Raw genomic sequence first — 26,734 nt, 5'->3', positions numbered from 1 at the left:
AAGTCACTCAGTCATATCCAACTCTCAGCGACCCCATGGACTGCAGCCTACCAGGCTCCGCCATCCATGGGATTTTCCAGGCAAGAGTACTGGAGTGGGGTGCTGTTGCCTTCTCTGAATAAGACTAGAGCGGGTTGCCATTTCCTTCTCCAGAGGATCTTCCTGACCCAGGGATTGAATCTGGGTCTCCTACATTAAGGGCAGATTCTTTACCACCTGAGTCACCAGGGAATACCCTGGTAAGAGGCCACACAATACCATTTTTCCCACAAGACACCTCCCAAGACTTGACTGCTAAACTGTCTGTGATGTGCTGGATGGAGGCTGAAATTTCTGCTGATAACAAGGCCTCCAAACAGCCAGTCAAGAGCTGCCCAGTAGGAGGCAGCTGCGGAATGTTCCTCACTCCTCTGCTCAAACCTGGCCCAGCAATGGAGGGTCAGGTCACCGGATATCTCCACCTGCGTGTGGAGACTTCTCTTTGAGCGATCGCGAAAGCCACGTCAAGAAAAAGAGCAGACAGAACCCCGAGTTTCAACTACTTCCTTAGATAAGTCGTACAGTGAGGAGAGTGCATCCTGTTCGCTGGAACAAGAAACACAATGGAGAAATTACCTGCTCTCAAGAATGGCTTGTTCGACAGACGAGGTCTTCTCCTTCGAGGACAAGTCCACAGACTGCTGACTGATGGCCGATAAAAACTTGAGGATCAGCTTGGTGCTCTCGGTCTTCCCTGCGCCGCTTTCACCACTGGAAGATAAAATGGAGACGTCTACATTTCCAGTGAAAAAAACTAAAAATAAAAACCAACTTGGCCGGAGTCACTCCAATGCATCCACAGAACAACTCTTGAACAGTGGGAAAGAGCCCCATGTGCTGAGTTACAGGGAAGTGAGGGTCCCTCCTCCTGCCGGCCGCACGGCCTAGGTGTTGCCAATGCCTCCCACTAAACAGAAGCCTCCACGTCGACTAATCAGGTAATAAGGCAGATGGTGCCTTTCATTTCCCTGGTAGCTCAGTTGGTAAAGAAGGCACCTGCAATGCGGGAGATGTGGGTTCGATCCCTGGGTCGGGAAGATCCCCTGGAGAAGGCAACGGCTTCATCTGGGGCTTTTCAGGTGGTGCTAGTGGTAAAGAACCTGCCTGCCAATGCAGGAGATGTAAGAGATGTGGGTTCGATTTCTGGGCTGGGAAGATCTCCTGGAGGAGGGCATGGCAACCCACTCCAATATTCTTGCCTGGAGAATCCCCATGGACAGAGGAGCCTGGTTGGCTACAGCCTGTAGTGTCACAGAGAGTCAGACATGACTGAGTGATTAAGCACACAGCCCAGCAAGCTCTGCAAAGGCCGAATAGGGGTTTTGTTCATTGAACTATCCTGGCTGGTGGCCAGCACTTAGTAAATATTAACTATATGAATGAGCACATTAATGGTATCTTTCTGGTAAGCAAGTAAATATTAATTATATGAATGAACACATTAATGGTATCTTTCTGGTAAACATGAATAAAAATGTAACCATTCATAAATATTGAAGGGACAAGGGAATGAGCCTGAAGGTGCTCGACCCACCCTTAGGCATTTTATTCTTGTAATAATACCATGAGGCAGGCAGTGGCTAAGTGTCCGGGTCCGAATTGAACAGCATGTCTGTTGGCATCCAAGGAGTAGTAAAAAGGCAGAGAACTTATAACGTAAACCAATGGCATAACAGCACACAAACACCAATACCATCATGGGGTAACAGGCTCACAATTGCTCAAGGGGTGAGATAAACACACGTGGTCCCAACAAGTTCTAAAGAAGCAGTCCCCATTGAGTGTCGAGAGCTGGGAGGTTATGAACGAGGAATTCTGCAGAAAACACGGTGAATGATTAAGGGCATGTAATAAAGGAGAGGAAATGACTCAGTGATGACACCATCCATGCCCGGCTGGATACTGCAGGCCCTGGGGAATCTCCATCGATCGAGGCCAATCACTGTAACTCCATTCCCTCTGCAGGTGATAGGGTGGTTTGGTTGGTCATGGGAAAGGGACAGGATTCCAGTCACAGAGACTTAAAGTCAAGCCTGCTGAGGGCTTCTGGGGAGACTTGCATGTGCACGCGATGGGGTGGGGAACGCATGCACGCACACACACAAGACCAAGCAGAGTGTCCCCCTGACTGCAGATGACAAATACCTGGGAAGCCACACCTTTCTTGAGATCAGAAAGCAAAAGCCAAGATAATCAGAGAAGTGCCCAGCGGGAGTGGCTGAACCCACAGCCCTGACACTACCCTGCCTTGCTGCCTGAGATGATAAAGGCCCACGCAAGTGACACCAGTTTCGGTCGCCTCTTCTGTCACCGGTAACCAGAACGTCCCTAGTGTGGGGCTGCACGTTCGTCTCTGCATCTCTGGTACCAGCCAAGCCTGGCGGCTGGCTCACAGGAGGCATTTAGCAGGAAGGAATTGAATGAGTAGCAGAAACTAAGAGAAAGTTGCAGAAAGAAAATTTAAATAATTCTTGATATTTAAAAATACATATACCATCTCCCTAGCCGTTAAATTTTGTTAAAAACAAAAAAATCTGAAAGTGACAACTTCTCTAGTTAGAATGTATGAAACAGAAAGAACGTTTTACACGGTCCCCAAACCCATCTCTGTATCTTCCAGCATACAGAGGGGGCTGGCATTTCAACCTCCCTTGCATGAAGGACAATGATCAGTAACCAGGAATGAATGTGGTCAACTGAACAAGACGGCAGCTAAACTGAGCCAGAGGGGTGTATGTTACTTCCATGTTGGGTGGCTAAACGCCCTCACGGTCCTCTGGGCTGCCTCTCTGACCAGCCTGGCATCTGGATGTCCTCAGGATGGCAAATCTCCAGAACAAAGTGATGGGTGCAACAAAGTTAGGGGGTCTCACCTTCCCATATGGGGCTGTTAAAGTCACTCAGTCATGTCCAACTCTTTGCAACCCCACGGACTCTACAGTCCATGGAATTCTCCAGGCAAGCCACTGCTGTGCTGCACCCCTGTTAGAGCAATCAGCACAGCAAGAACCTACCCTGATGAACACGGTAACCATGCAGCCAAGGAGAAGAGGCTGTTTGAGGTGAAAGGCAAAGACTCAAGGAGGAGAAAACCCAAAACTTGCACTGCCCTTTACCAACCATGGATACTGGTCTATCTCCAAGCTTCAGCCCGCATTTTTTCTCACTGCAGCCAATTTTTTTCAAGCATCTTCTTTAAGTACATCTTTTTTAAAATTTGGGGTACAGTTGCTTCACAATGTTGTGTTGCTTTCTGCTGTACAGCAAAGTGAATCAGTTATGTGTACACACACCCCCTCCCTCTTACTCCCACCCTACCCCATCCCTTTAAGTCATCACAGAACACTGAGCTGAGCTCCCTGTGCTACAAGAAGGTTCCCACTAGCTGTCTATTTTACACATGGTGGCGCACATACATCATCCCAACCTCCCAATCCATCCCCACCTCGAAAAACAGTACGGATTCCCCAGTGGCCCTAGTGGTAAAGAACCTGCCTGCCAATGCAGGAGACATAAGAGATGGGGGTTCAATTCCTGGGTTGGGAAGATCCCATGGAGGAGGGCATGGCAACCCACTCCACTATTCTTGCCTGGGGAATCCCATGGACAGAGGAGCCTGGTGGGCTACAGTCCATGGGGTTGCAAAGAGTCAGACACAACTGATGTGACTTAACACAGCACAGAATGTATTTAGGCACATCATTGATACATAAAGTAAAACTTAAAAACAAAAAAGGAACTCAGATTTGTGCAACAGTAATTCTCAAACTTGGCTGGACATGAGAATTACCTGCTGTGTCCCTAATTCAAACCTATAAGGATAGAACTTAATCAGTATTTTTTTAAAAAATAAATTTCCAGGTAATTCCACTAAGAAGTCAAGGTTGGGAACAACTATTCTTGAAAGCCCTTTCACATAATTCAGATAGGACTGCAACATATTAAAAATAGGACATATATAGAGGGCTGGGGAAGTGTGCCATGGACAAGGCAAAGAATAAATATAAATGACTCACAAATTGTCAAAACTCAGAAATATGCCAGATGTCCCCAGACATTAGCATCCAGGTACCAGGACTCACTTCTGGCTAACCCTCCTCTTCCTCCTCCCCTCCCCACCCCTGCCTGTGACTGTGTGTGCTGTATGCTAAGTCGCTTCAGTCGTGTCTGACTCTTTGCGATCCTATGGACCGTAGCCTGCCTGACTCCTCTGTCCTTGGGGTTCTGCCGGCAAGAATACTGGAGGGGGTTGCCATGCCCTCCTCCAGGGGATCTTCCTAACCCAGGGGTCGAACTCACATCTCTTAGGTGCCCTGCATTGGCAGGCAGGTTCTTCACTGCTAGTACCACCTGGGAAGCCCATTCCCCATTTACCGAGGGTCACGAAACATCATCTTTGAAGCAATGGACAAAGAGCATCTCTGCAGGTACTTCTTCCCTCCTGAAGTATCCATGGGGCCACGATGCAGCAGGCTGCACTAAGGGCTGGAAAGACAGTCCGGAGACACATGGCCATGGATGGTATTTATGACCCAGCAGCAGCAGGAAATAAAGAGTCACAAGTTATGGCTAATGCTGTCAAGTATGAACCTCAGGAGACAGGAGGAATCATAATTTATACGGAGAGTAAAGGTTCAGCAAAGACCTTTCCCGGGAAATGACATTTGGACTGAAATGCAGAGACACGCACAAAAGTGACCCGGGGGAAACCTGAACGATGGGGAGGGGAGGGCTTGGAGCCTTGAGGGAGGGGGAGATGCCCGCAGAGCCAGTGGGGAAGGGAAGGGGGGCTGGGTCCCACCAAGAGGCCACTGTTTTCCGGGCAAGTATGGAACTGGTTCTTTTCCATAGGAGAGATGGGGAGAGGCTGGTGATGGACTTTCATGGCTAATGGGTTAGTCAATCCACCACACTATGGAATGAATCCTCCATAAAATCCAAAAGGATGGGTTCGGAGAGGTTCTGGGCTGGGGCACACGTGGAGGTGGAGAGTGGCTCCCCAGAGGGGGAGGGAACTCCTCCCCCTTCCCCACACTCTGCTGGGCATCCCCTCTTCCATCTGCTGTTCCTGAGTTAAACATATCCCTCTATAATACAGTGAGTCCCCACCGCCGCCAACAAAACTTCAGAGCTGCAAATGTGCCTGTTTGCCAGCTGTTGTACTGTACCACTGTACTTCTCAAAGTACTTATACATTCATGCGTTTTTTTGCTGTGGTTTTTCATGTATTATTTGTGTGAAAAGTATTATAAACCTATTACAGGGCAGTACTACATAGCTGATTGTGTGAGTTGGGTGTGTGTGTGTGCACACTAAACAGGTGGTGTTAGCAGTCAAGAATCTGCCTGCCAATGCAAGAGACATAAGAGATGCAGTTTCGATCCCTGGGTCAGGAAGATCCCCTGGGAAGTGGGCTTGGCAACTCACTCCAGTATTCTTGCCTGGAGAATCCTGCAGACCGAGGAGCCTGGAGGGCTACAGTCCACAGGGTTGCAAAGCTGGACACAACTGAAGTGCCTTAGCATGCACGCACAGCATTATACAGCTGACTGTGTTAGTTGCATACCTAGGCTAACTTTGTTGGACTTAAATTGGACTTAACGAACATGCTCTCGGAACAGAATTCGTTCCTACATAAGGGACTTACTGTAACTGATAATCGAGTAACTAAAAGGTTTGAGTTCTGTGAGCTGCTCTAGAAAAACAATTTTTTTGCTCTAGTAAATTAATCAAACCCAAGGAGGGGGTCGCTGGAAGCTCCAACCTAGAGCTGCTGGGTCAGAAGCACAGGTGACCACATGACCGGCATCTGACGTGGAGAGGGTGGCAGTCTGGTAGGACTAAGCTGTTAACCTGTGGGATCTGATGCTGTTTCCTGGTGGACAGTGACAGAACTGAGTTACTTACTTGGGGAACTTGATAACACATGTTATGTGATAGACAGCAGCTATATTATAGCATTCTAAGGATATAATAACTAAGTATATCCTGATTTGCTTATTGAATCACAGAACTATGAAGCCAAAATAAATGTTAGAATCACAAACTATAACACCTATAAAATCTAGATTAACAAGACTACTTTAACCCCCTGGTTAATGTTGCTTTGCTAAAACTGAAGCGCTCTTTGAACCGTGACTGCCCACTGCTTCCCCGTGAGCCTGGCAGCCTCCTTGACCACAGGCGCAGCGATGAGTCATGTGTTCCACCTTAGCTCCTCTATCCCAGTCTCGATAAAACAGTCAGTCGCACAGCAATCACGCTGTTAATTCCTCTTCACTGACAGCGAACACATCACTGACATATCCAGTCCTGCATTTGTCTCATTAGCCCGTGACGATTACAGTCCTAACCCTTGGCGCCAACATGACCACAAACACAAACATGGGCTTTGGAGAAAACATGTGCAGCCAGATAAGCCAAAATGAGTTGATGCTGTTAAAAAAAAAACAAAAACAAAAACAAAAAACAACTTTATAAATAGTGAAAATTAAAAAAAGGGCAAGAAAAATAACCACGGCACTGACGTGGGGCCTGGGAGACCACATTAGAGGTCCTGAGGACTTTTTGTAGGCAGAATGGAAAGTCTCAAGAATAGTTTTTAAGCAGAAGGATGTGATCAGGTTCAGGGTTCTAACGAATCACTCGGTGTGGAGAATGGATTGAGGATGGATGGATGGAGAGACATGAGAAAGGAAGTCGGGGAGTGAGGGCAGAGGATAAGGAGAGGAGGCAGCAGAGGGGACGCCAGAGGTCCCCAGAGGAGGGAGGGGAATGGCTGGGATCCTGGTCTGGGTACTTGGAGACAGGGAGGTGGGGGAATGAATCGGGAGAGTCCAGGAGTTTGCCAGCCAGTATGAGACCTGGACGCTGGTAACACAGCTGGACGTCTTTGTCAATAATCCCTGAACTGTATATATGAGATCGGTACAGTTGACCGAAGGTAATCTGACCTTCGTGTTGGGGGCGGGGTGACTCCTAGATCCAAGATTAATGTCCTGATCTCCAGTTTGAGACCTTGCTAAGAACAAGAAGCATGATAGGAGGAACACCGATTTTCTGGGAGAAAATCAGGGTGAACTGAGGAGGGGCTACCCCTGAGATGCCCATCAGACACCTTCGTGACAATGCCCTGGGGGTGGCGGGACACACAAGTAGAACACAGAGGAGAAGCTGGCAGGGGAGCCTTGAAGTCTGGGGCGGCAGGGAGATGCAGAGAAGGAAAGGCAGCTGGGCAGAAGCTGAGGAAGATGACGGAGGAGCCCAGCGAACAAGGAAGAGTCCAGAATGATGGAACAGCTTGGAGGAGGGCAGGGCGGTGTGTGGAAGGGGCTGTGGAGCCAAAGACAATCTTTTTTTTTTTTTCCTATTTCAAAAATAAAGAAAATAAATGAGTAAGTGTGTTAGTCGTTCAGTCATGTCTGACTCTTTGCGACCCCATGGACTGTAGGCCACCAGGTACTCTGTCCAAGGGAGTCTCCAAGCAAGAATACTAGAGTGGGTAGCCATTCCCTTCTCCAGGGGATCTTCCTGACCCAGGGATCGAACCCAGGTCTCCTGCATTTCAGGCAGATTATTTACCGACTGAGTTCCCAGGCAAAGAAAATAAAATATCCAGTAAAAGATACTAGAAATTGTTTGGTGATAATGCCAATGGTCCAGTAGAAAAGGAGAGACCCAAGCAGCAGGGGCAGGGAGGCTCAAAGGTGAAGTGCAGTCCCCAGGAAATCAGGGAGGAGGGATCAAAACACATCTGAAGGAAAGTGCCTCTGCTGTGAACAGGGCCCTTTATCCACCGGCAGTCTCCCCTCCAGCGCACATGTCAGCCAACTGTGGCCTCCAGATCTGCCCTTCTGCCTGTTTTTATAAATAAAGTTTTATTGGAACACAGCCTGGCATTTCACACACGCTCTATCTGCAAGCACTTCCACACTCCAAGGGCAGAGTCAAGTAGTTGTAACAGAAAAGATCTTGCTCACTGAGCCAAAAATATGTTCTCCTTTAGAGAAAATAAGACCCTCTAGAGGCTACCTCTGCGGATACCTGACAACCAGTCTCCATCCCATGAATCAAACTGTCCTGATTCGTGTGATTTTCTGAGAATACACACTGATCACTCTACTGCTAAGAAGACTTTGGACACTTCTCTACTGCCTAGAAGACAAAGTCAGCAGGTCTTCGCAAGCAGGATAAAGCCGTTACAAGGTGTGACCCTGAAGCACGAAGCAGGACTCTGCTCTGAAACTAAGACAAGGAGACAAAAGTTCACAGTCTTTCTCAATGAACAGCAGTGCACCGTCTTTGCCCTTCCAACCAAGCCTGGATCCTACATGTCCTTAGCAAATCCCACACTTTACAGGCATGTCTTCCATTTGCTAATGATCCTTGTTCTTCTGGTGGCTCAGATGGTAAAGAATCCGCCTGCAATGAGGGAGACCTGGGTTCAATCCCTGGGTTGGGAAGCTCCTCTGGAGAAGGGAAAGATCACCCACTCCAGTATTCTGGCCTGGAGAATTCCCTGGACTGTATAGTCCACGGGGTTGCAAAGAGTCAGACACAACTGAGTGACTTTCACTTGTTCTTCCAAGTTTTTTCAAATGCTTCTGGGCCCTTCCCCAACTCTGTGCCGGCCGTGTTCCCACAGACTCTTGGGCTCATAACCACACGCCCCTTCCTCTGTGATATATTTTCTCAGTTCCTTCTTGAGCATCTACTGTCATCTTCTCTGAGCAACCATGTACACATTTCTCCGAGAGCACTGGCAGGCTGTACTGAAATCACATGTTTACATCAGTTTCTTCCCATCAGAGCAGAAGTTCGTAAAGGGCAGTGGTTGGGTATTTTTGTTTTTTTTAAATCCTAAAAGTCTAACAAGGGAAACTTCCATATGATATGAGCTCAAGGCATGCCCCATGCCTTATTCTGGTTCAGTTCAGTTCAGTCACTCAGTCGTGTCCGACTTTTTGTGACCCCATGGACTGCAGCATGCCAGACCTCCCTGTCCATCACCAACACCCAGAGTTTACTCAAACTCATGTCCATTGAGTCAATGATGCCATCCAACCATCTCATCCTCTGTCGTCCCCTTCTCCTCCTGCCTTCAATCTTTCCCAGCATCAGGGTCTTTACAAATGAGTTAGTTCTTCGCATCAGGTGGCCAAAGGATTGGAGCTTCAGCTTCAGCATCTGTCCTTCCAAGGAATATACAGGACTGATTTCCTTTAGGATGGACTGGTTGGATTTCCTTGCAGTTCAAGGGACTCTCAAGAGTCTTCTCCAGCACCACAGTTCAAAAGCAACAATTCTTTGGCAAGCAGCTTTCTTTATAGTCCAGCTGTCACATCCATACATGACTACTGGAAAAACCATAGCCTTAGTGACTTTTTAATCCAGGATGCAAGTTTTGTTCACTATTGCAATTCAATCATTTCTAAATATACCATTAGAATAATAAAAAAAAAGACTGAGAACCCAAGTATTATTCCAGAATATAAAAGACATATTGTTGTTGTACAGTCGTTAAGTTGTGTCTGGCTCTTTTGTGACCCCATGGTCTGTAGCAGGCCAGGCTCTTCTGTCCCTGGGATTTTCCAGGCAAGAACACTGGAGTGGGTTGCCATTTCCTTCTCTGGGGGATATTTCTGACTCCGGGATCGAACCCATGTCTCTTGCATTATAGGTGGATTCTTAACCACTAAGCCACCAGGGAAGCATAAAAGACACAGTTAAGAAGAAATCACTACCATTTTAGACAAACAAAATTTTCACAAAGCAAGCAGAGGTCCTAAACCAACAGCTGCTCCACTCATCCATCCTTTGATTGACGGATGTTGGATGCTGACCCCTCTATCAGGCACTGCCTTGGGCACTGAGTTGCACAGATGAATTAACCACAGGACTTGACATTAAAAGGTCACATATCCAGAAAAGAACATAAAAGACTAAACAAAATAGACTAAACTTTGCTTGCCCCAAACTGAAGTTAACTTGAAATGTACTAGACCAACCAAGATCAAATGCTGACCCTGTTAGATTAAAAAGCTCATGGAAGTTTTAAATACATATTTTAGAAATTATAATAGTGTAAGCATTGGCTTAAATGTACATAAGCAAGTAAAATAAAACTAGAGCTTAAGGGAGGTAAACTCTTGAAAGTGAGACAAACAATAAAGGCTTGGACTAGAATCCTGGAGACTGGGAGTAACAGAGGCCCGTTAAGTGAGAGAAAAATTCATCTATGAGGTCCCTGCCTAAATCCAAATAGGCTTATTTTCTTAGGTTCATAGGTAATTAGCCTGAAAGTTTTCAAAGTAGTAATGTGTTGTAGCCACCAGGGGGCAGATCATGCCCGAGGAAATCTAAATGGGCTACTGTGACCAACAGTTTTTATTTTTATACTCAATTTTCTCTTAATTCCCACAGTCCCAAGTCCCACCAAAAAAAAAAACAGAAACAAAAACAAAACTGCTGAAGTAGTCTATTAAAAACCAAAACACATTTTAATGAGAAATCTATTCTTAAAAACGCTGTTTCCTGAGTTAATTCCAATACTCTTCACATCAGAATTACACAGTGAGAGCTTTCTGTTTGGGGTCCCTTCTCCCTCCCGGCTACCCCCGACTTTATTTTTAAATACCACAGTCTTTGGCAGGAATATGCTAACCCCTTTCTGTTTTATTACACACACATATATATGCACAATGATCTCATTTGATTTTTCACTTTCTTCCCCAACTGCTCTGTCTAGCAAGTGATATATGAGTCATGCCCTCACTTTTTCCACTGAAAGTAATAAATACAGCCAATTATCAATGTCAAATATTTAGGTACCTAAGTGTGGAAGACAGTTTGATCTTCTTCAACTCTCTGTTAATCTTATCAAATTATATTCTGCTAATCTTATTATATTCTGTATGCTGAAACAGTGATCTTAAATTCTAACTTCTAAACTTCACTTTCAACCTTCGTGAAACCATCTCTAAGAGCCCACAAATGATGCTTCAATCAGAAAGCAAGTCAACTCATTGGGAAGGTGACTCTTAAATGCTCTGTGTTCATACCAAGTGTTAGCTTCATTTTTTTATTAACTGCAAGTTACAAGGATTCATATTTACCTAACTGGATTAACGGACAGTCCTTGTATCTAAGTTGTTTCCACAACCTGGTGAGTGAGCATCGTGAAGGTAAGAAAAGAGCATATATCTGCCCAGGTGTTTCCCTTTCCTTAAAGAAAGTAACTGATGGAGGAAGCAGGGGAAGAAAAGATGAAGGAGAAATGTATTGTTCTATCCTCCACATTCACATAATTCTGATTTATTGCAAATGAAGGACCCATGAACGAGAGTAACGGGTAAAAACTGCCAAGAAGAATAATGGTCCCTGAAGGCAGTACCTGCGTCAAAGCGCTGCTGGAAGGTTTCAATGAGTTGATGCATGGAAAGTTCTTGGCACAGTGTTCAAACCCTTTGAAAATGTTGGCCATTATCTTTTACCCATCTTCCATCAGATACCATGTGGGACAATGTGCATGCTCAGCTGTGTCCGACTCCTTGCGACCCCACGGACTGTAGTCCACCAGGCTCCTCTGTCCATGGGAGTCTCCAGGCAAGAATACTGGAGAGGGTTGCCATTTCCTCCTCCAGGGGATCTCCCCGACCCAGAGACTGAATCCATGTCTCCCGCGTCTCCTGCATTGGCAGGCGGATTCTTTACCACTGAGCCACCTGGGAAGCTGGGACGGGGGGACAGTGTGAGGACCTCCCAAATGGCCTCCATTCTCTCTCCTACAGTTTCGAGGAAGACTCTCCTCTGGTGCATCTGCTCCTGACTCCCTCCTCAAAAGAGCAGTGGTGGTTTCCTGGGCAGATGAACTGGGTGGGGGGAAGGGCAGGTCAGCTCCTCACCATCTGGGGACTGGTTTTGACAGTGATCGTGGCCACCAGTGACCTGCCTGAACCCTGACCAGGGGGTCTGTCTGTCTGCAATTTGGGGCTGGGAGTCTGAAGCTGACACACGGCTCTCCATCTGTCTCTGAGCCTCACTTCCACGGGATCAGAAATCAGGGAGTGGGGTCCTGATATGATGTCCTCTCTAATTCCAAACACCTTTTCTCCTCCCCTTGAAATAATAACAATTATTTTGCCACAAGTTGGGAAAGAAGATCTTGACCTCTGTTTTTGATGGCTTTCCAGTCCCATCAGCAGTTTTAGTAATTCAGTCGGGTCTTAGCAACAGCCGAGTTCCATGAACGAGTGCCTGGACGAAGTGCCTGGATATTCCAGGACACTCAGCACGTCTGCTCTTGAGCTCATCCAGGAGTGTTCTGATCACCACTAAGACATACGTGTGTGTGTGTGTGTGTGTGTGTGTGTGTGTGTGTGTGTGTGTGTGTGTGTGTGTGTGTGTGTGTTCAGTTGCTCAGTCTTGTCCCACTCTTTGCAGTACTATGGACTGTAGTCCACCAGGCTCTTCTGTCCACGGGATTCTCCAGGCAAGAATACTGGAGTGGGCAGCAATTTCCTTCTCTAAAACATGATCCCAATTATAAATAATAGGAGCCAACAGGATGTCACTAGAAATTAGGTGATAAGGGCAATTTGAATTATTCAGTAAAAATGACATATCTTCAAAGTAATACACTCTATGATTTTTTTAGGTAGTTCCTAGTAAAAAGCGTTTTGAGAGTGAGGCATCTGGTAGTTTATTTTAACAAATGAGTAAAACTTGGCTGAAATAGATGGCAAGACCCTTTTTCCTCACCTCTCCCCAAAATTAATGGAAATCATTATGCCTTTCTATCATTCCCTCAACATATAACAGAGTAAGTCTTTGCTCTTCTGTGGCTAATTCAAAGCTCAACTTTAGGAACATCCAATTATTAAATTCCTTAAAAATCCTTAAATTTGGGAGATTCTAGGGTAATCTGATACGGGCAAAAACCAAAACCTTGCTCGAACAGGCAAGCATTCTAACAAGCACTCTAGAATACAGAAAACATTTTAAATTTGGAAGTACCAGGCAATGCTTCCGTAAGTCAACAGAAGGACGATGCCTGATCATTGGAACAAACCAAAGAATAACTAAGGTAAATAAAACAAAGAACCGAAATGAAGAAATCACTCTGAGGACAAGAGCCAGCAAACACGGTACACCCTGCTTTTTTATCGAGTCCCCAGTTTCTTTCCGAAGCTGTAGTCGACGGGCTACTCAAAACAGAAAACTCCGTCTGGGAAATCTGGGGGTTGACATGCTCACAGGCGGGCCCTGTGTTCGGGGGCTGGCTGGTTACCTGATGAGCACACACTGGTTGTCGTGGCGCTTCCACAGGCAGCGGTAGCACTCGTTGGCGATGGCAAAGACATGGGGGGGCAGCTCGCCCAGGTGGCACCTGCTGTAGCGATCCACGGCGTCGCTCGAGTACAGGCCCGTGATGGTCTTGTAGGGGTTCACGGAGGCGATGATGGAGCCGATGTAGGTCTGCAGGGACAGGGGGTGGGGAGACAGGGACTTGGGTTACAGGTGAGACTCGGGGAGCAGAAGGGGGCACCTGGGCACGAGATCTCACCCCCACCCCCCTTGGGGTGGAGACAGAAGCAGCTCAAGGCGGCTCCACACTGAGAGGGGAAGAGATGCCACCTCTCACTGGGGCCACTGTCTGAGCCTAAACAGAATCCACTGAGTTCACATTAAAGGGACCAGGGACTCTTGACCCCCCACTCACACACTTTTCCCTGTACTTCTGGGGACAGATCTTGTGCAAAGGAACGAAGCTACTTCAAAGAGGGCTGCAGGTAAACAAGAGAAAGACAATGGGGACACAGCAAAGCCCAAATCCCTAATTCTCCAGGGACCTCCTGACCCCGATGCCCATCAGGTGGCTGTTAGGAAAGGCAGGATTAAAGCAATAAGAGAAGGCAGGGGGTGGGACAGGGAGGGTGACTGCTTAGTGGGTCCAGGGCTTCTGTTCAGGATGGTGAGAAAGTTCTGGAGGTAGACAGTGGTTATGGTTGCACAACACAGCAAACATATTTATTTAGTGTACTGTATTGCATGTTTAAAAAGAGTCAAAATGGTAAATTTTATGCTATAAATCTTTGACTTTAAAGAAGTAACAAGACCACTGTGAAAACACACGGTATTCTTCCAGTAATCTCAAACACCTCGTGAAATGCCATGTAACTTAACCTGGAAAAATAGCTGACTGGCAATCTTACCTTTCCTGGAAGCAAATCCAAGCCCAAAATTAAGCAAAATCTTCAAAACAGCGAAACAGAGGCTACAGTTATCAAAGCATCATGCTTCATGCCTCCTCCACGTGGGTACAGACTAACTCACCTGTACTTCCTTAAGAAAGGCTAATGAAGCTGGGTTGCTGGTTCCTAGGCTCAGACACAAGTGGAGCAGCAGATGAGAAGGGTGGGCGCTAAGGTCTGCAGCCTCCACCATTCACCTGCCTGCTTCCACGGTGTGTTCACTGAGCCCTGGGCCTGACAGTGTGCTATGGGCTGTGTCCCCTCCTCCAATTCATGTACTGAAGCCCTGACTCCCAGCACCCCTGAATGCAACTCTATCGGTAGATAGGACCTTTTAAATTTTTAAAGATGATTAAATTAAAAGGAAGCTGTTCAGGTGGGCCCTAAACTTGCCCTTGCGTGTGCTAAGTCACTTTAGTCATGTCCGACTCTGTGCGACCCTGTGGACTGCAGCTCATCAGGCACCTCTGTCAGTGGGATTCTCCAGGCAAGAATACTGGAGTGGGTTGTCACGCCCTCCTCCAGTTATATTCCACACTCAGAGATTGAACCCACATCTCCTTCATCTCCTCCATTTGTTCAGTTTAGTTGCTCAGTCGTGTCCAACTCTTTGCGACCCCATGGACTGCAGCACGCCGGGCCTCCCTGTCCATCACCAGCTCCCGGAACTTCCTCAAACTCATGTCCATCGAGTTGGTGATGCCATCCAACCATCTCATCCTCTGTCGGCCCCTTCTCCTCCTGCCTTCGATCTTTCCCAGCATCAGGGTCTTTTCAAGTGAGTCAGTTCTTCACATGAGGTGGCCAAAGTATTGGAGTTTCAGCTTCAGCATCAGTCCTTCCAATGAACACCCAGGACTGATCTCCTTTAGGATGGACTGGTTGGATCTCCTTGCAGTCCAAGGGACTCTCAAGAGTCTTCGCCAACACCACAGTTCAAAAGCATCAATTCTTTGGTGCTCAGCTTTCTTTATGATCCAACTCTCACATCCATACATGACCACTGGAAAAACCAGAGCTTTGACTAGATGGACCTTTGTTGGAAAGTAATGTCTGTTTTTTAATACACTGTCTAGGTTGGTCATAGCTTTTCTTCCAAGGAGCAAATATCTTTTAATTTCATGGCTGCAGTCCCCATCTGCAGTGATTTTGGAGTCCAAAACAATATAGTCTCTCACGGTTTCCATTGTTTCACCATCTATTTGCCATGAAGTGACAGATGCAGAAACAATGGAAACAGTGAGACTTTATTTTCTGGGCTCCAAAATCACTGCAGTCACCATCTGCAGCCTGCACTGGTAGTCAGGTTCTTTACCACTAGGGCCACCTAGGAAGCCCAAACTTGTCCTTGCAAGAAGAGAGAACCTGGATACACAAAGAAACAGAGGGGATGTGAGCACACAGATAGACCACGTGAGGACCCACCAAGAAGGTGGCCATTTGCAAGCCAAGGCAGGAACCCCCAGGAGAAACCAACCCCGCTGATACCTTGACCTCAAACTCTGAGCTTCCAGAACTGTGAGAAAATAACTGTCCAGTTGTTTCAGCCAGCCAGTCCGTGGTCTTTTGTCATGGCAGTCAGAACAGATTAATATAGAGGGCCTGAGCCTTTGAAAACACTCACAGTATTCCTAGGAGATTCACGGTATTGTTGTACCTCTTTTTCAGATGAGCAAATTAAGGTAGAGTGATAAAATTTTGCATTTGGTCAGTAAGGGGTAGAGGTGAGATGCGAATGCAGGCCACCTAAATCCAGAGCCTCCTCTTCACATTCGCCAGCAGGGGGTGGTAACACAGCAAAGGACAAGAAAAGCAAGAAACATTGGACGGAAAGCTCAAACATCCTGAGTGCATCTGTACCATATTATAGCAATTTGTAATCATCTATATTTACAGCGACTTCCAGGAACATCAAGCAAAATATCCTGTGTCCCTTGTAGCTGCTTTCAAATGTAAGATGGTCGAGAGCATGCTTTGGAAACATTTTAAACCAAAACAAGGTAGAAAAGGTCAAAGAGGTATTACTGCATGACCCAACAATTCCGCTCCTAGGTATGCACCCCCATAGAATTAAAAACAGGTACTTCAAAAAATATACAGCAGCATCATACACAAGAGCCTAAAGGTAGAAACAACCCAATGTCCACCATGAGATAGATGGGTAAACAAGATGCAGGACGACCGTACTGCAGAATGTTATTCAGCCGTGCTAAGGAAGGAAGTGCTGACACAGGCTACCATGTAGATGAACCTTGAAAACACAACACTAGGTGACAGAAGTCAGCCACGAACACTGGAGGTAGTTATCATGGGCGGGGGGGAGGGTGGAGGCAGGAGGGACTGAGAGGTGACTGCTTTGCAGGTACAGGGTTTCCAGTTGGGTAATGAGAACATTTTGGTGCTGGTCGTACAACACTGTTCAGTTCAGTTCAGTTCAGTTCAGTTCAGTCGCTCAGTCGTGTCCGACTCTCTGCGACCCCATGAATTGCAGCACGCCAGGCCTCTCTGTCCATCACCAACTCCCGGAGTCCACCCAAACCCATGTTCATCGAGTCGGTGATGCCATCCAACCATCTCATCCTCTGTCGGCCCCTTCTCCTCCCGCCCCCAATCCTACCCAGCATTAGGGTCTTTTCCAATGAGTCAACCCTTCGCATGAGGTGGCCAAAGTATTGGAGCTTCAGCTTCAACATCAGACCTTCCAATGAACACCCAGGATTGATCTCTTTTAGGATGGATTGATTGGATCTCCTTGCAGTCCAAGGGACTCTCAAGAGTCTTCTCCAACACCACAGTTCAAAAGCATCAATTCTGCGGCGCTCAGCTTTCTTCACCGTCCAACTCTCACATCCATACATGACCACTGGAAAAACCATAGCCTTGACTAGATGGACTTTTGTTGGCAAAGTAATGTCTCTGCTTTTAAACATGCTATCTAGGTTGGCCATAACCTTCCTTCCAAGGAGTAAGCGTCTTTCAATTTCATGGCTACAACACTGTACACTGTACTAAATGCCAATGAATTTACCTTCAAGTGATTTGTTTTCTGTTACGTAAATTTCGCTTCCATTAAAAAACAATTAAAAGATGCAGAGCTTTCAGGAGGGAATTTTCAGGTTTTTTTCAGAATCCTGCACTCTCTAGAGGGCCCCCTTTTTCCCATCAGAGCATCAGGGGAGCCTTTTCCTCTGGGGAAGGAAAGTGTCCTACTTTTACAGGCAAGCGGAGAATCACATGGTCCCCTGGAGAATGCCAGAGAGCTTTCATCAATGCCTGGACCACAGGTGCTGGCAGCTTCTTTTATTACAATTGCAGAGATGAGGGAAGCAGGCAGGTAGGTGATACTTGAGGCTCTGGGAGTCTCGTCCCTTCCTCTTGTAGGTCTAAAATGTCAAGCTTGTTTCTACCCTTTTGGTAGCTCTCTGCATTATTATTATTTTTATTCAGTGAAATACCAAGACTTCATTTTTCTGTGAAACATGTTTCCTCTTCCCCACTTTGGCAGAACTCAAGACAATCAGTGAAGACTCTCTTTACACAGACAGGTAGGCGAGCTGCCAATCCCCTGTCTCAGCCACAAGTAAAAGAGAAAAGCCACAGTCAGGGCATCAGTTTTTGACTATTAAATGAATATTAAAAAAGTAACCCATCATTAACATATCTGAAAAAATAATAATATGCCTAAATTGTGAAAATTTTTGCACTCCTGTTCATATGCAGGAGACGCAGGTTCAATCTCTCGGTCGGGAAGATCCCCTGGATATGGAAATGGCAACTCACTCCAGTATTCTTGCCTGGAAATCCCATAGACAGAGGAGCCTGGTGGGCTACAGTCCACAAGGTCACAAAGAGATATAACCCTGCCTGCCTCCTTTTCATAGCATATTGGCAAGATGGTTATAAAATTCTGAGATGAGATTTTTAAGTATTGATTTATACATGAAAAACATCATACCCTTTTAATACAAGCTTTCCTTTGAAAGTGATGACTTTGGTCAAATCCTCATAGGCGTGTTCTCCCTTCCCGGTTGGGGAACCAACCCCCCAGCATCACTGAAGAAAAAGAATCTGCCTTCCAATGAAGGGTCAGGGGTTCAATCCCTGGTCAGGGAACTAAGATTCCGCTTGCTGCAGAGCAACTGAGTCCACGCGCCACAACTAGAGAGTCCATGTACCACATCGAAAGATCCTGTGTGCCACGACTAAGACCCGACACAGCCTAAATAAATAAGTAAAATTAAAAACAAACAAAAAAAAGAAGTCACTTATCCTGACACAGATGACGTGGATTTTGTATGGGGGCAGGAGACCCACAGGACATTAAGTTTGTTAGTAAAGGTGAAGACAGAACATCCAAAATGTCTTATGCCTAGTTTTGTTTTTGAGTAACTCACGTTGCATTTGGCCCAGTGAAGTAGTTTTAAGGTCTTTCAGAAAGACAATGAGGTCCGTGGTGTGGCAGTTACAGACGACACACCCGTGTCTCCCACCCAATCCCCAGAGATCCTAGGGGCAGGAAGCGGGGCTCTCTGATCAGCAGATGGTCAGCACTAAGGCAGCCCCTAGGATGGCAAGTATGCCAGTGGTGGTTATGCCCGTGACCCACTAATATCACCATACCTTCCCCAGTTGAGCCTGGTCCCCAACGCACAGTTGGAGCTGGCCTGTGAGCTCATGCCCAGCTAGTGTCTCTGGCTCAATCATTCCAACACGTCTAAAGACTGTCTCACTCTTGAATACTTTGTCTTGTAGACTTTGTGGCTGACCGTAAATTCAACCAATGGATTCCCCTGTGCCAACAGGGGGCAAGAGAAAATTAGACTGAATTTGAGCCCAAATTCAATGATCTGAATCTCTCCCCGTCTCTATTAAAAAAAAAAAAAAAAAAGGCAAGAATATGTAAAATGTGTGTTTGGCTGGTATGGAGAAAGAACCCAGTTTTTCACTGCTATTTTTTAAGATTATACGAAACCGTGCCTCATGTAGAGTTCAAAATGTCTCTTACTGCAAGCACCTCCACTTAGTTCCAGAGGTAGATTAGGCTTTTATAACTTGAAAGCACAGGTTTTACAGTTTCACCTTCTCACTAATGACCTGAGTCATTTCTCAACAAGCTTGCTTTCAAATGACACCAGATTTCAAATGACAATTAGGTCTACGTGTTTGCAAAACAACTTGACTGACGTTTCAGAACCGCGGGGCACAGAGGACAACCAAACTACGCAGACACACTGCAACGTAACCTTGACCCACGGGCAGCACAGACGCCACGGTTCTGCCTCCGCTGACAGAGGAAGGAACAGAGCCAGTGAGCGAGGGCAGGACCCTGGATCCTAGTCGGGGGGTGCTTTCCCACAGGTCTGCGGTGACTCCCCACCCCACCCCCACGACCATGCACACAGGACGGGAATCGCCCCAGACTCTTCCAGCTCCACAGTCTGTGGCCACTGTTTCCATGTGCTGGCCACACTCCACTTTCGATTAACTCTAGAATCCACCCCCTTGCTCCCCATCCACACCACCCTGACCACACTTGCTCAATTATCCCCAAGAGTCCCCTTCCTCATTCATTTCCCACTCAATTCTTATGTGTTCAATCCTAGCTGTACCCTTGACAAATGAACACCTGAAGTCAGACACTCCCCTGCCTAAAACTCTTTCATAGCTCTCACAAGGGTCAACCCACAGAATATTCGAGAAAAGAGTCTGAGCACCTCCGGAAAGGTGACTGAACACCCACGACCTAACGAATTTTTCTCCTAACAGTTACAGAAGTGGGGGCAGCTTCAGTTACTTTCTCATTGTCATTGTTTGTGTCCATACTGGTGACAAATGATACTTTTGGACCCCCCACCCAAAGGAAGGTGTAAATCAACATGGCAACCAAAGTCACAGTTCCTAACAGTTTCTTCACGTTAGATGAAGTGGTTGAGGTCCATCAGCAAAAATAAGTACAGCCAGGGGCACCTTTATCTTTTATCCCACTACCTTGAACATACCACCTTGCATGGATTATTTTGTCACTAAAACAAAGGCTGCATGGGTAAGAGATTTGTTGAATAGCAAGGAAAGTTCGACATGGAAGTAAACATGGAAACTGAGGAGTGGAGGGGGTAGGAGAACAGCCGAGTTGTAAGTATCAAGTGATGCAAAAGATGCAATATAGAAAGAAGTCACAAGAGCTGTGAGAAAACATGACTTCCATGCTTGTGCCATGGACCACTCTCTCGCTGGTCAGTTGCAAAGTTGTGTCTGACTCTTTGCGACCCCATGGACTGTAGCCCACCAGACTCCTCTGTCCATGGGATTTCCCAGGCAAGAATACTGGAGTGGGTTGTCATTTCCTTCTCCAAGGGATCTTCCTGGACCAGGAATTGAAACTGCATCTCCTGCATTGACAGTTGGATTCTTTACCACTGAGCCACCTGGGAAGCCCATCAATACCATAGCTGTACTTATTTGTATTTTTGTGTTTATTAGTGAGTTGTAGTCGTTAAATGCTACAGTCTGAATTTGCATGCTGGTTCCGCTGGCTCAAGTTACTTAAATTCTTGGTGCTTCAGTTTCCTCGACGGTAAAGCAAGGATAAAAACATTAGTAGCTAGTAGGATTAAATGGATTGACACCTAGGAATTTAAAAATCGACTCCAGTGAGAGCTGAATGCCCCAGTGAAGAGCCTGTGCTTCCATGCTCACTCTATAAAAAGGCAATTGCTGTCATTGCTCCAAACATGGTCATGGACGCCGTGCACTTTGGGACTCAGGGTACATGCAGCTCTCCAACACCAGGTGGGGCCATGTGCTGGCTTCCTCACACTGGATTCCCAATTTCATGAGAATAAATCGCCTGGTCATTTTAATGGCTTTTCCAAAATAGAAAGTATATTCTATTTTGGAGCACATATAGTCTTTTTTCTAGTCAGAAGAGTCCCACATAACTCACCAACAAAATACATCTCCTTGCCCATTTTAATAATCGGGAACAGCTGCAGTGCCTATTGCTATAAAACGTTGAGACTCCCTTCATTGCTTTAAAACATAGCCTACAAATTCAAGGCTTCAAAAGGCTTAACTACAGCAAAGCAGAGACATCATGACAAAGGTCCATATAGTCAAAGCTATGGTTTCTCCAGTGGTCATGTATGGATGTGAGAGTTGGACAATTAAGAAGGCTGAGCACTGAAGAAATGATGCTTTCGAATTCTGGTGCAGGAGAAAACTCTAGAGAGTCCCTTGGACAGCAAGATCAAACCAATCAATCCTAAAGGAAAGCAACCCTGAATATTCATTGGAAGGTCTGATGCTGAAGATGAAGTTCCAATCCCTTGGCCACCTGATGCAAAGAGCTGTCTCACTGGAAAAGACCCTGACTCTGGGGAAGATTGAGGGCAAAAGCAGAAGGGGGTGACAGAGGATGAGATGGTTGGATAGCATCATCCACTCAATGGACATGAGTTTGAGCACAGTCCAGGAGATAGTGAAAACGAGGGAAGCCTGCGTGCTGCAGTCCATGGGGTCACAAAGAGTCAGACATGACTTAGTGACTGAACAACAACAACAAAGGTTGTAATACCTAGTATCTTGTCCCCCACCAAAAAAAAAAAAAAGTATAAAAGAACACTAAAGGTGAACCAGCGGCCTCAGATGCATTCTGCTGGTAGATATGGAGCATCCGTGTTATTGTTGGGAAGTCATTTTCCCAACACAGGAAGAAGTGATGGAGACAGTAAGGTGTGATCAGGTCAGAAGACCCCAAGTCCTCATCCTGGACCTACGTTCCCTGGTTCACGGCTTAACCTCTCCAGGACTCAGACTCCGATCAGTGATAACAACTCACCCTGTTACTCCACCAAATTACCATGTGAAAGTATTACATAGATCACAGATGTGTATTATTGTTTTCATTCATGAAAATAGAACTACAAATGGCATTTCAGCACATGGTCCTGAAAAGCTGGATGTAGATCAAGTAACCTGAAATGCACCAGGGAAACTGGTTCAAGTCGCTGCCATGTCTCCCCTACAGGGAAGGACTTCTCAAGAAGTGGGGACCACTACCAGATTTACTCTCTACCCACCATTCTCCAGGGGCTTCCCTGGTAGCTCAGCTGGTAAAAAATCTGCCAGCAATGCAGGAGATGCCGGTTGAATTCCTGGGAAGATCCCCTGGAGGAGGGTATGGACACCCACTCCAGAACCCTTGCCTGGGGAAGCCCCATGGACAGAGGAGTCTGGCGGGCTATAGTCCATGGGGTCGCAAAGAGTCGGACACGACTGAGCGACTAAGCACAGCACACCTTTCTTCTCATTCCTTCTCTCTCAATCATCTCAGCTAAAAACATGGCCATGACTCACTGCTCCAGATCGCTTTCTGGAGTGCAGCTCTGGTTTTAAGTTGCAGATCTGTGTACTCAAGAGTCTGCTGGGCATCTCCACTTGGATGCCCTCAACTTGGCCTCCTCCAAACACCTGCTTCTCCACGCATGGCCACATCTTCACAAATGGCACTACGGTCTACCCAAATGGATAAACCAGAAATCCAGGAGTCATCCTATAGCAATACAGCCTGCTGCCCCCAAACCCAACCAAACCCCGAGATTCTACCTCTTAGTAAACATCATACTCCAGCTTCCCAAGGACTTGTTTGGAATCCTAACACTTCCCATCTGGTTTGCTGGTCACCTCTCCTCCTAGATCGGATACAGCTGCTGGACTCATCCATCACCCACGGTCAGAGTGAGTGTTCCTAGAACTCACCTTTGACGTTGTCCCCTGCCAGACTTCATGAACGAACTCAAGGTCACTAACTCACACACAGTGCCCTTCCTCACCTGCTCTTGACCACCTCGCCAGTCCGCTGCACAAAGTCTTCACTGCAGGTTCTTGCCTGTCCTGCGGGTGGACAAATCATGCTGTTCCAAGTTTTTGTTGATCTTCTGCCAGGAAACAGCCGCCCTCCCTCTTGGCTGAATTCCCCTAGGAATGTTTCAAAACAGCACTAGTGCCCCAGTTGGGATCCTTTTCTGACCCCCTCACCTCTTCTTGCAATGCCCATTCTTTGTGTTCCCAGCACTTTTATCACAGTCATTGTTGCCCTGAGCCGTTGTCAAAGGTATGATGTGTCTGTCTTCATCAACAAGCTAGGAGATCCTGGAAGGGCACTGTCTTTTGTTTATTCAATATTTCAAGAAACAGTTACCAAGATGAAGAGGAATTTTGCATCCTTGGAGCCGCAAATACAGCCTGGCACACAGGCAGGGCTGAGTCAATGTAGAGACATTGGAGGCACCTGAATTCACTACCAACGCACCAGTAAGTTTCCCTTTTAACTGCGTTCTCATGCTCCACACCCACCTTCTTCCCTAACATAACTGCTTGCCATCCTCATCCAATTAAACAATTCAAACTGTTAAGCATTCAAGTTCGTTGAAAACTGGATCACAACCAGCAACTCAAGATATATTACGAAAGTCAAGCTCTTACATTTAGAAGTGACATTTCCACTTAATTTGAGTGTGTTTCTGACTCATATTCCTTCCTTGTTGAAAGGAATCTGGCCAAAAAGAGGCCGGAAAGGGGGAAAAAATGAACAAAAACAAAGTTTCTAATTGCCACCACCATGTGCCTATGTAGAAATGGCAACTCAAGATCATAAATGTTTGGTCAAGTTTAAAAATACACAGAGTCAGACAGATGGTTACAATCATCTTCTGGCAACACCAGTCTTGATTTCATGTGAAAAGAAAAAAAAAAAAACCCTGAAAAACCACACTGTATTCAGCTGTTCCTGGTATGAGACAAATGCCAAGCCTGCTGGCCATCCCGTCTTCAGGCCATCCCTGAGAGGCGCGCTGTTACTTGACACTGGCTTTGGAAAGGGATGGGAAATAACCCCCAAAAGTCTCCTCTGGGAAGACTGAATGAATCAAGGAAATGAATCGCAGGTTGAGATCCACACGCCCACAACACTGAACCCTGCAGCTTGAGTGGCCTGATGCAAACACTGTGGGCAGCCCAGGTGAACTCACTTGTAATTCACATGGCTTCAGCGGGCAGCTGCCTGCCAGCACCTTTCACAGGTTGGAAGTTAATTCCGGAACAACAAACTCATTTACACATTCGGTCTGCACGGCCACCTTACCAGAGGAGGGTATTTTTGAAACACCTAAAAATACACGAGCTGTGAAGCATCTTCTGTGCTTTCACAACCGTTTATCTTTAGACACTGCTCCACATCTTAAAACAGACTCATCTGACTCTCAGCTCTGCCCTGTTTGTTCGGCAAGACCAACAAACGAACCCATGAGGTGGGTGGAACAGAGTGGGGCTTCCTCTGGAGCCATCCTCAAGCCCATAATTGCAGCGGAGCCCTGATGTGGTTTCCAGCCCGCTCCTTAGACAGGAGGCTCCCACAGGCAACTGACCCAGAGCACGCAAACCCTGTGATGGAGACAACGTGTTTCTCTTCTGTTGGGCAGAAAACAAAACTGCCACACCACAGAGCTGGCGGGGCCATCCCTTCACTCTGGACACAGAGCTGATGGTCAATGCAACAAAGACCTCATCTCTTTTGGTCCAGGGGGTGCTTAGATGCTGGGTACAGAATGTGAAATGATCCAAGCTCCAGAGAATACGATGCAACAGGCATCCAAAACCCAGCTCATCTGTCCCACTCTGCTCTCCTGGAGGAGCTGTCAGAACTGTTTTTGGGGACATCAGGGCATCATTACAGCCAGCCCTGCCTCCCTCCCCCCCTCCCCCTTGGGTACCACATGCAATTTTCTCTTGCTCACTCCCATCTCTGTTGCCGTTGTTCAGTCGCTCAGTCATGTCCGACTCTGTGACCCCATGGACTGCAGCACAACAGGCTTCCTATCCTTCACTATCTCCTGGGGGTTTCTCAAAATCATGTCCATTGAATCAGTGATGCCATCCAGCCATCTCATCCTCTGTCACCCCCTTCTGCTTTTGCCTTCAATCTTTCCCAGCAACAGGGTCTTTTCCAGTGAGTCAGTTCTTTATAACAGTCAGCTCTTCCCACTTTGAGCTACTGCAACACTCTCCCAACCCAACCTACCCTCTGTAGATTGTATCCCATCACTTCCCTATCAACCCTTCTAAACTTTTTTCAGGGAAAGTGCCTCTTCAAAAGCCTTTAGCAAGGACAAAATAGTCTCTTTACCACCAAGCCCAAACACTGCTGCCTAGCTTTAAGTAAGACAGGGTATCTTAGCACAACTGACATCTTAGGCCAGATAACTCTTTGTAGGGGGCTGTCCTCTACACCTGGGGATGTTTAGTAGATTCCTGGCCTCTACCTAGTATTAACAGATACCAGCAGCATCCTCTGCCCTCGCTATGGCAGCTGGAAATGCCTCCAGGTACTGCCAAAAGTCCCCTAAGACTCACACATCTGGTCCAGAACCACTGCTTTTAAAGGCGTCCTGATCCCAGCCTATGCATCCCACTAACTACTGGATGTTCCCCAAACATCAGATTCCATAAACAAAGGAACCTTCTCCCAGTTTAGCAAAGTCATCACACCAAATGCACTCATCTCTCCACCTTCAAAAAAGGCATCTCTCTAGCCTTTTCTTTGAATCAACTCTCAGCCCTCCTTTGTAGTATCACTGCTGCTGCCTCCTCCATAGGGTCTTCACAGCCAACTCTCCTTCTCACCCACCAATTTGCTCCCTCTCCCCACCTCTTATCACTCTGTACAACACACGCCCTTCCTCTCCGAGTCTTTAGGGACTTAGAGGTGTGGGGACTTGTCCCCATCAGGCCTCATCAGTGGTGGGAAGAGACACTTCTTCCCAGGGTGGGACTCAGGGGACCCTCTCCAAGGTGCCGGGAAACCCAGAGACAAGAGGTTCGGGGTGAAAGTCACAGATGGGTAGCTGCTGTGATAAGCAGAGCTCTCATCTGGGAAGTCGCCAGAGGATGGGAAAGCTGACAAGGTGGAGCATTAGGTGAGAGAGCCAGAAGTTCTAGAAAGGGAATCCTGTATTGGGGTAGCAGGCAGGGGTTTGGGCCAGGCAACTGTGGGACGAACAGAGCTGCTCTAACCTGGGTTGTTATTACTGTTGCTTTTGTTTACTTGCTAAATTGTGTCTGACTCTTCTGTGACTCCCATGGCCTGTAGGCCATCAGACTCCTCTGTCCCTGGGATTCTCCAGGCAAGAATACTGCAGTTGGGTTGCCATTTCCTTCTCCAGGGGATCTTCCCCACCCAGGGATCAAACCCGCATCTCCTGCATCAGCAGGCAGATTCTTTACCACTGAGCCACCTGGGAAGCCCTCTAACCTGGGGTCAGAGCCAAACCAGACCAGCGGCAAGGCTGTAGTCACAGAGACCTACAGACTCCAAGGTCTGCACAGTCTCTGTGGCCGGAAGGAGCAGCCCTAAGCTCCACGTGAGAACTTTCCAAATAACGACCCAT

At 46.9% G+C, this 26,734-nt stretch overlaps 1 protein-coding gene across 10 annotated transcripts in view; it reads right to left on the bottom strand.

Annotated features, from left to right (window-relative positions):
- MYO10 (myosin X) overlaps positions 1–26,734 on the bottom strand; it is a 255,150-nt gene that overhangs the window by 109,919 nt on the left and 118,497 nt on the right. For all 10 annotated transcript variants that reach the window (XM_081519314.1, XM_081519315.1, XM_081519313.1 and 7 more), the window contains 2 exons: positions 13,328–13,515; positions 616–750 (listed from right to left, as the gene is read on the bottom strand). Coding sequence is in view for 3 of the 10 variants with exons in the window: in XM_081519308.1 (XP_081375434.1) it covers positions 616–750; positions 13,328–13,515 (323 nt within the window). In the remaining 7 variants the exon portion in view is untranslated. The remainder of the gene's footprint in view (positions 1–615; positions 751–13,327; positions 13,516–26,734) is intronic.

This window comes from Giraffa tippelskirchi, chromosome 8 (assembly GCF_054371585.1).
Source record: "Giraffa tippelskirchi isolate mGirTip1 chromosome 8, T2T-mGirTip1v1.2.pri, whole genome shotgun sequence".
In the NCBI taxonomy this organism is placed as follows: domain Eukaryota; kingdom Metazoa; phylum Chordata; class Mammalia; order Artiodactyla; family Giraffidae; genus Giraffa; species Giraffa tippelskirchi.
The sequence above is the reverse complement of the archived record's forward strand: the minus strand, read 5'-3'. Positions and strand labels throughout refer to the sequence as shown.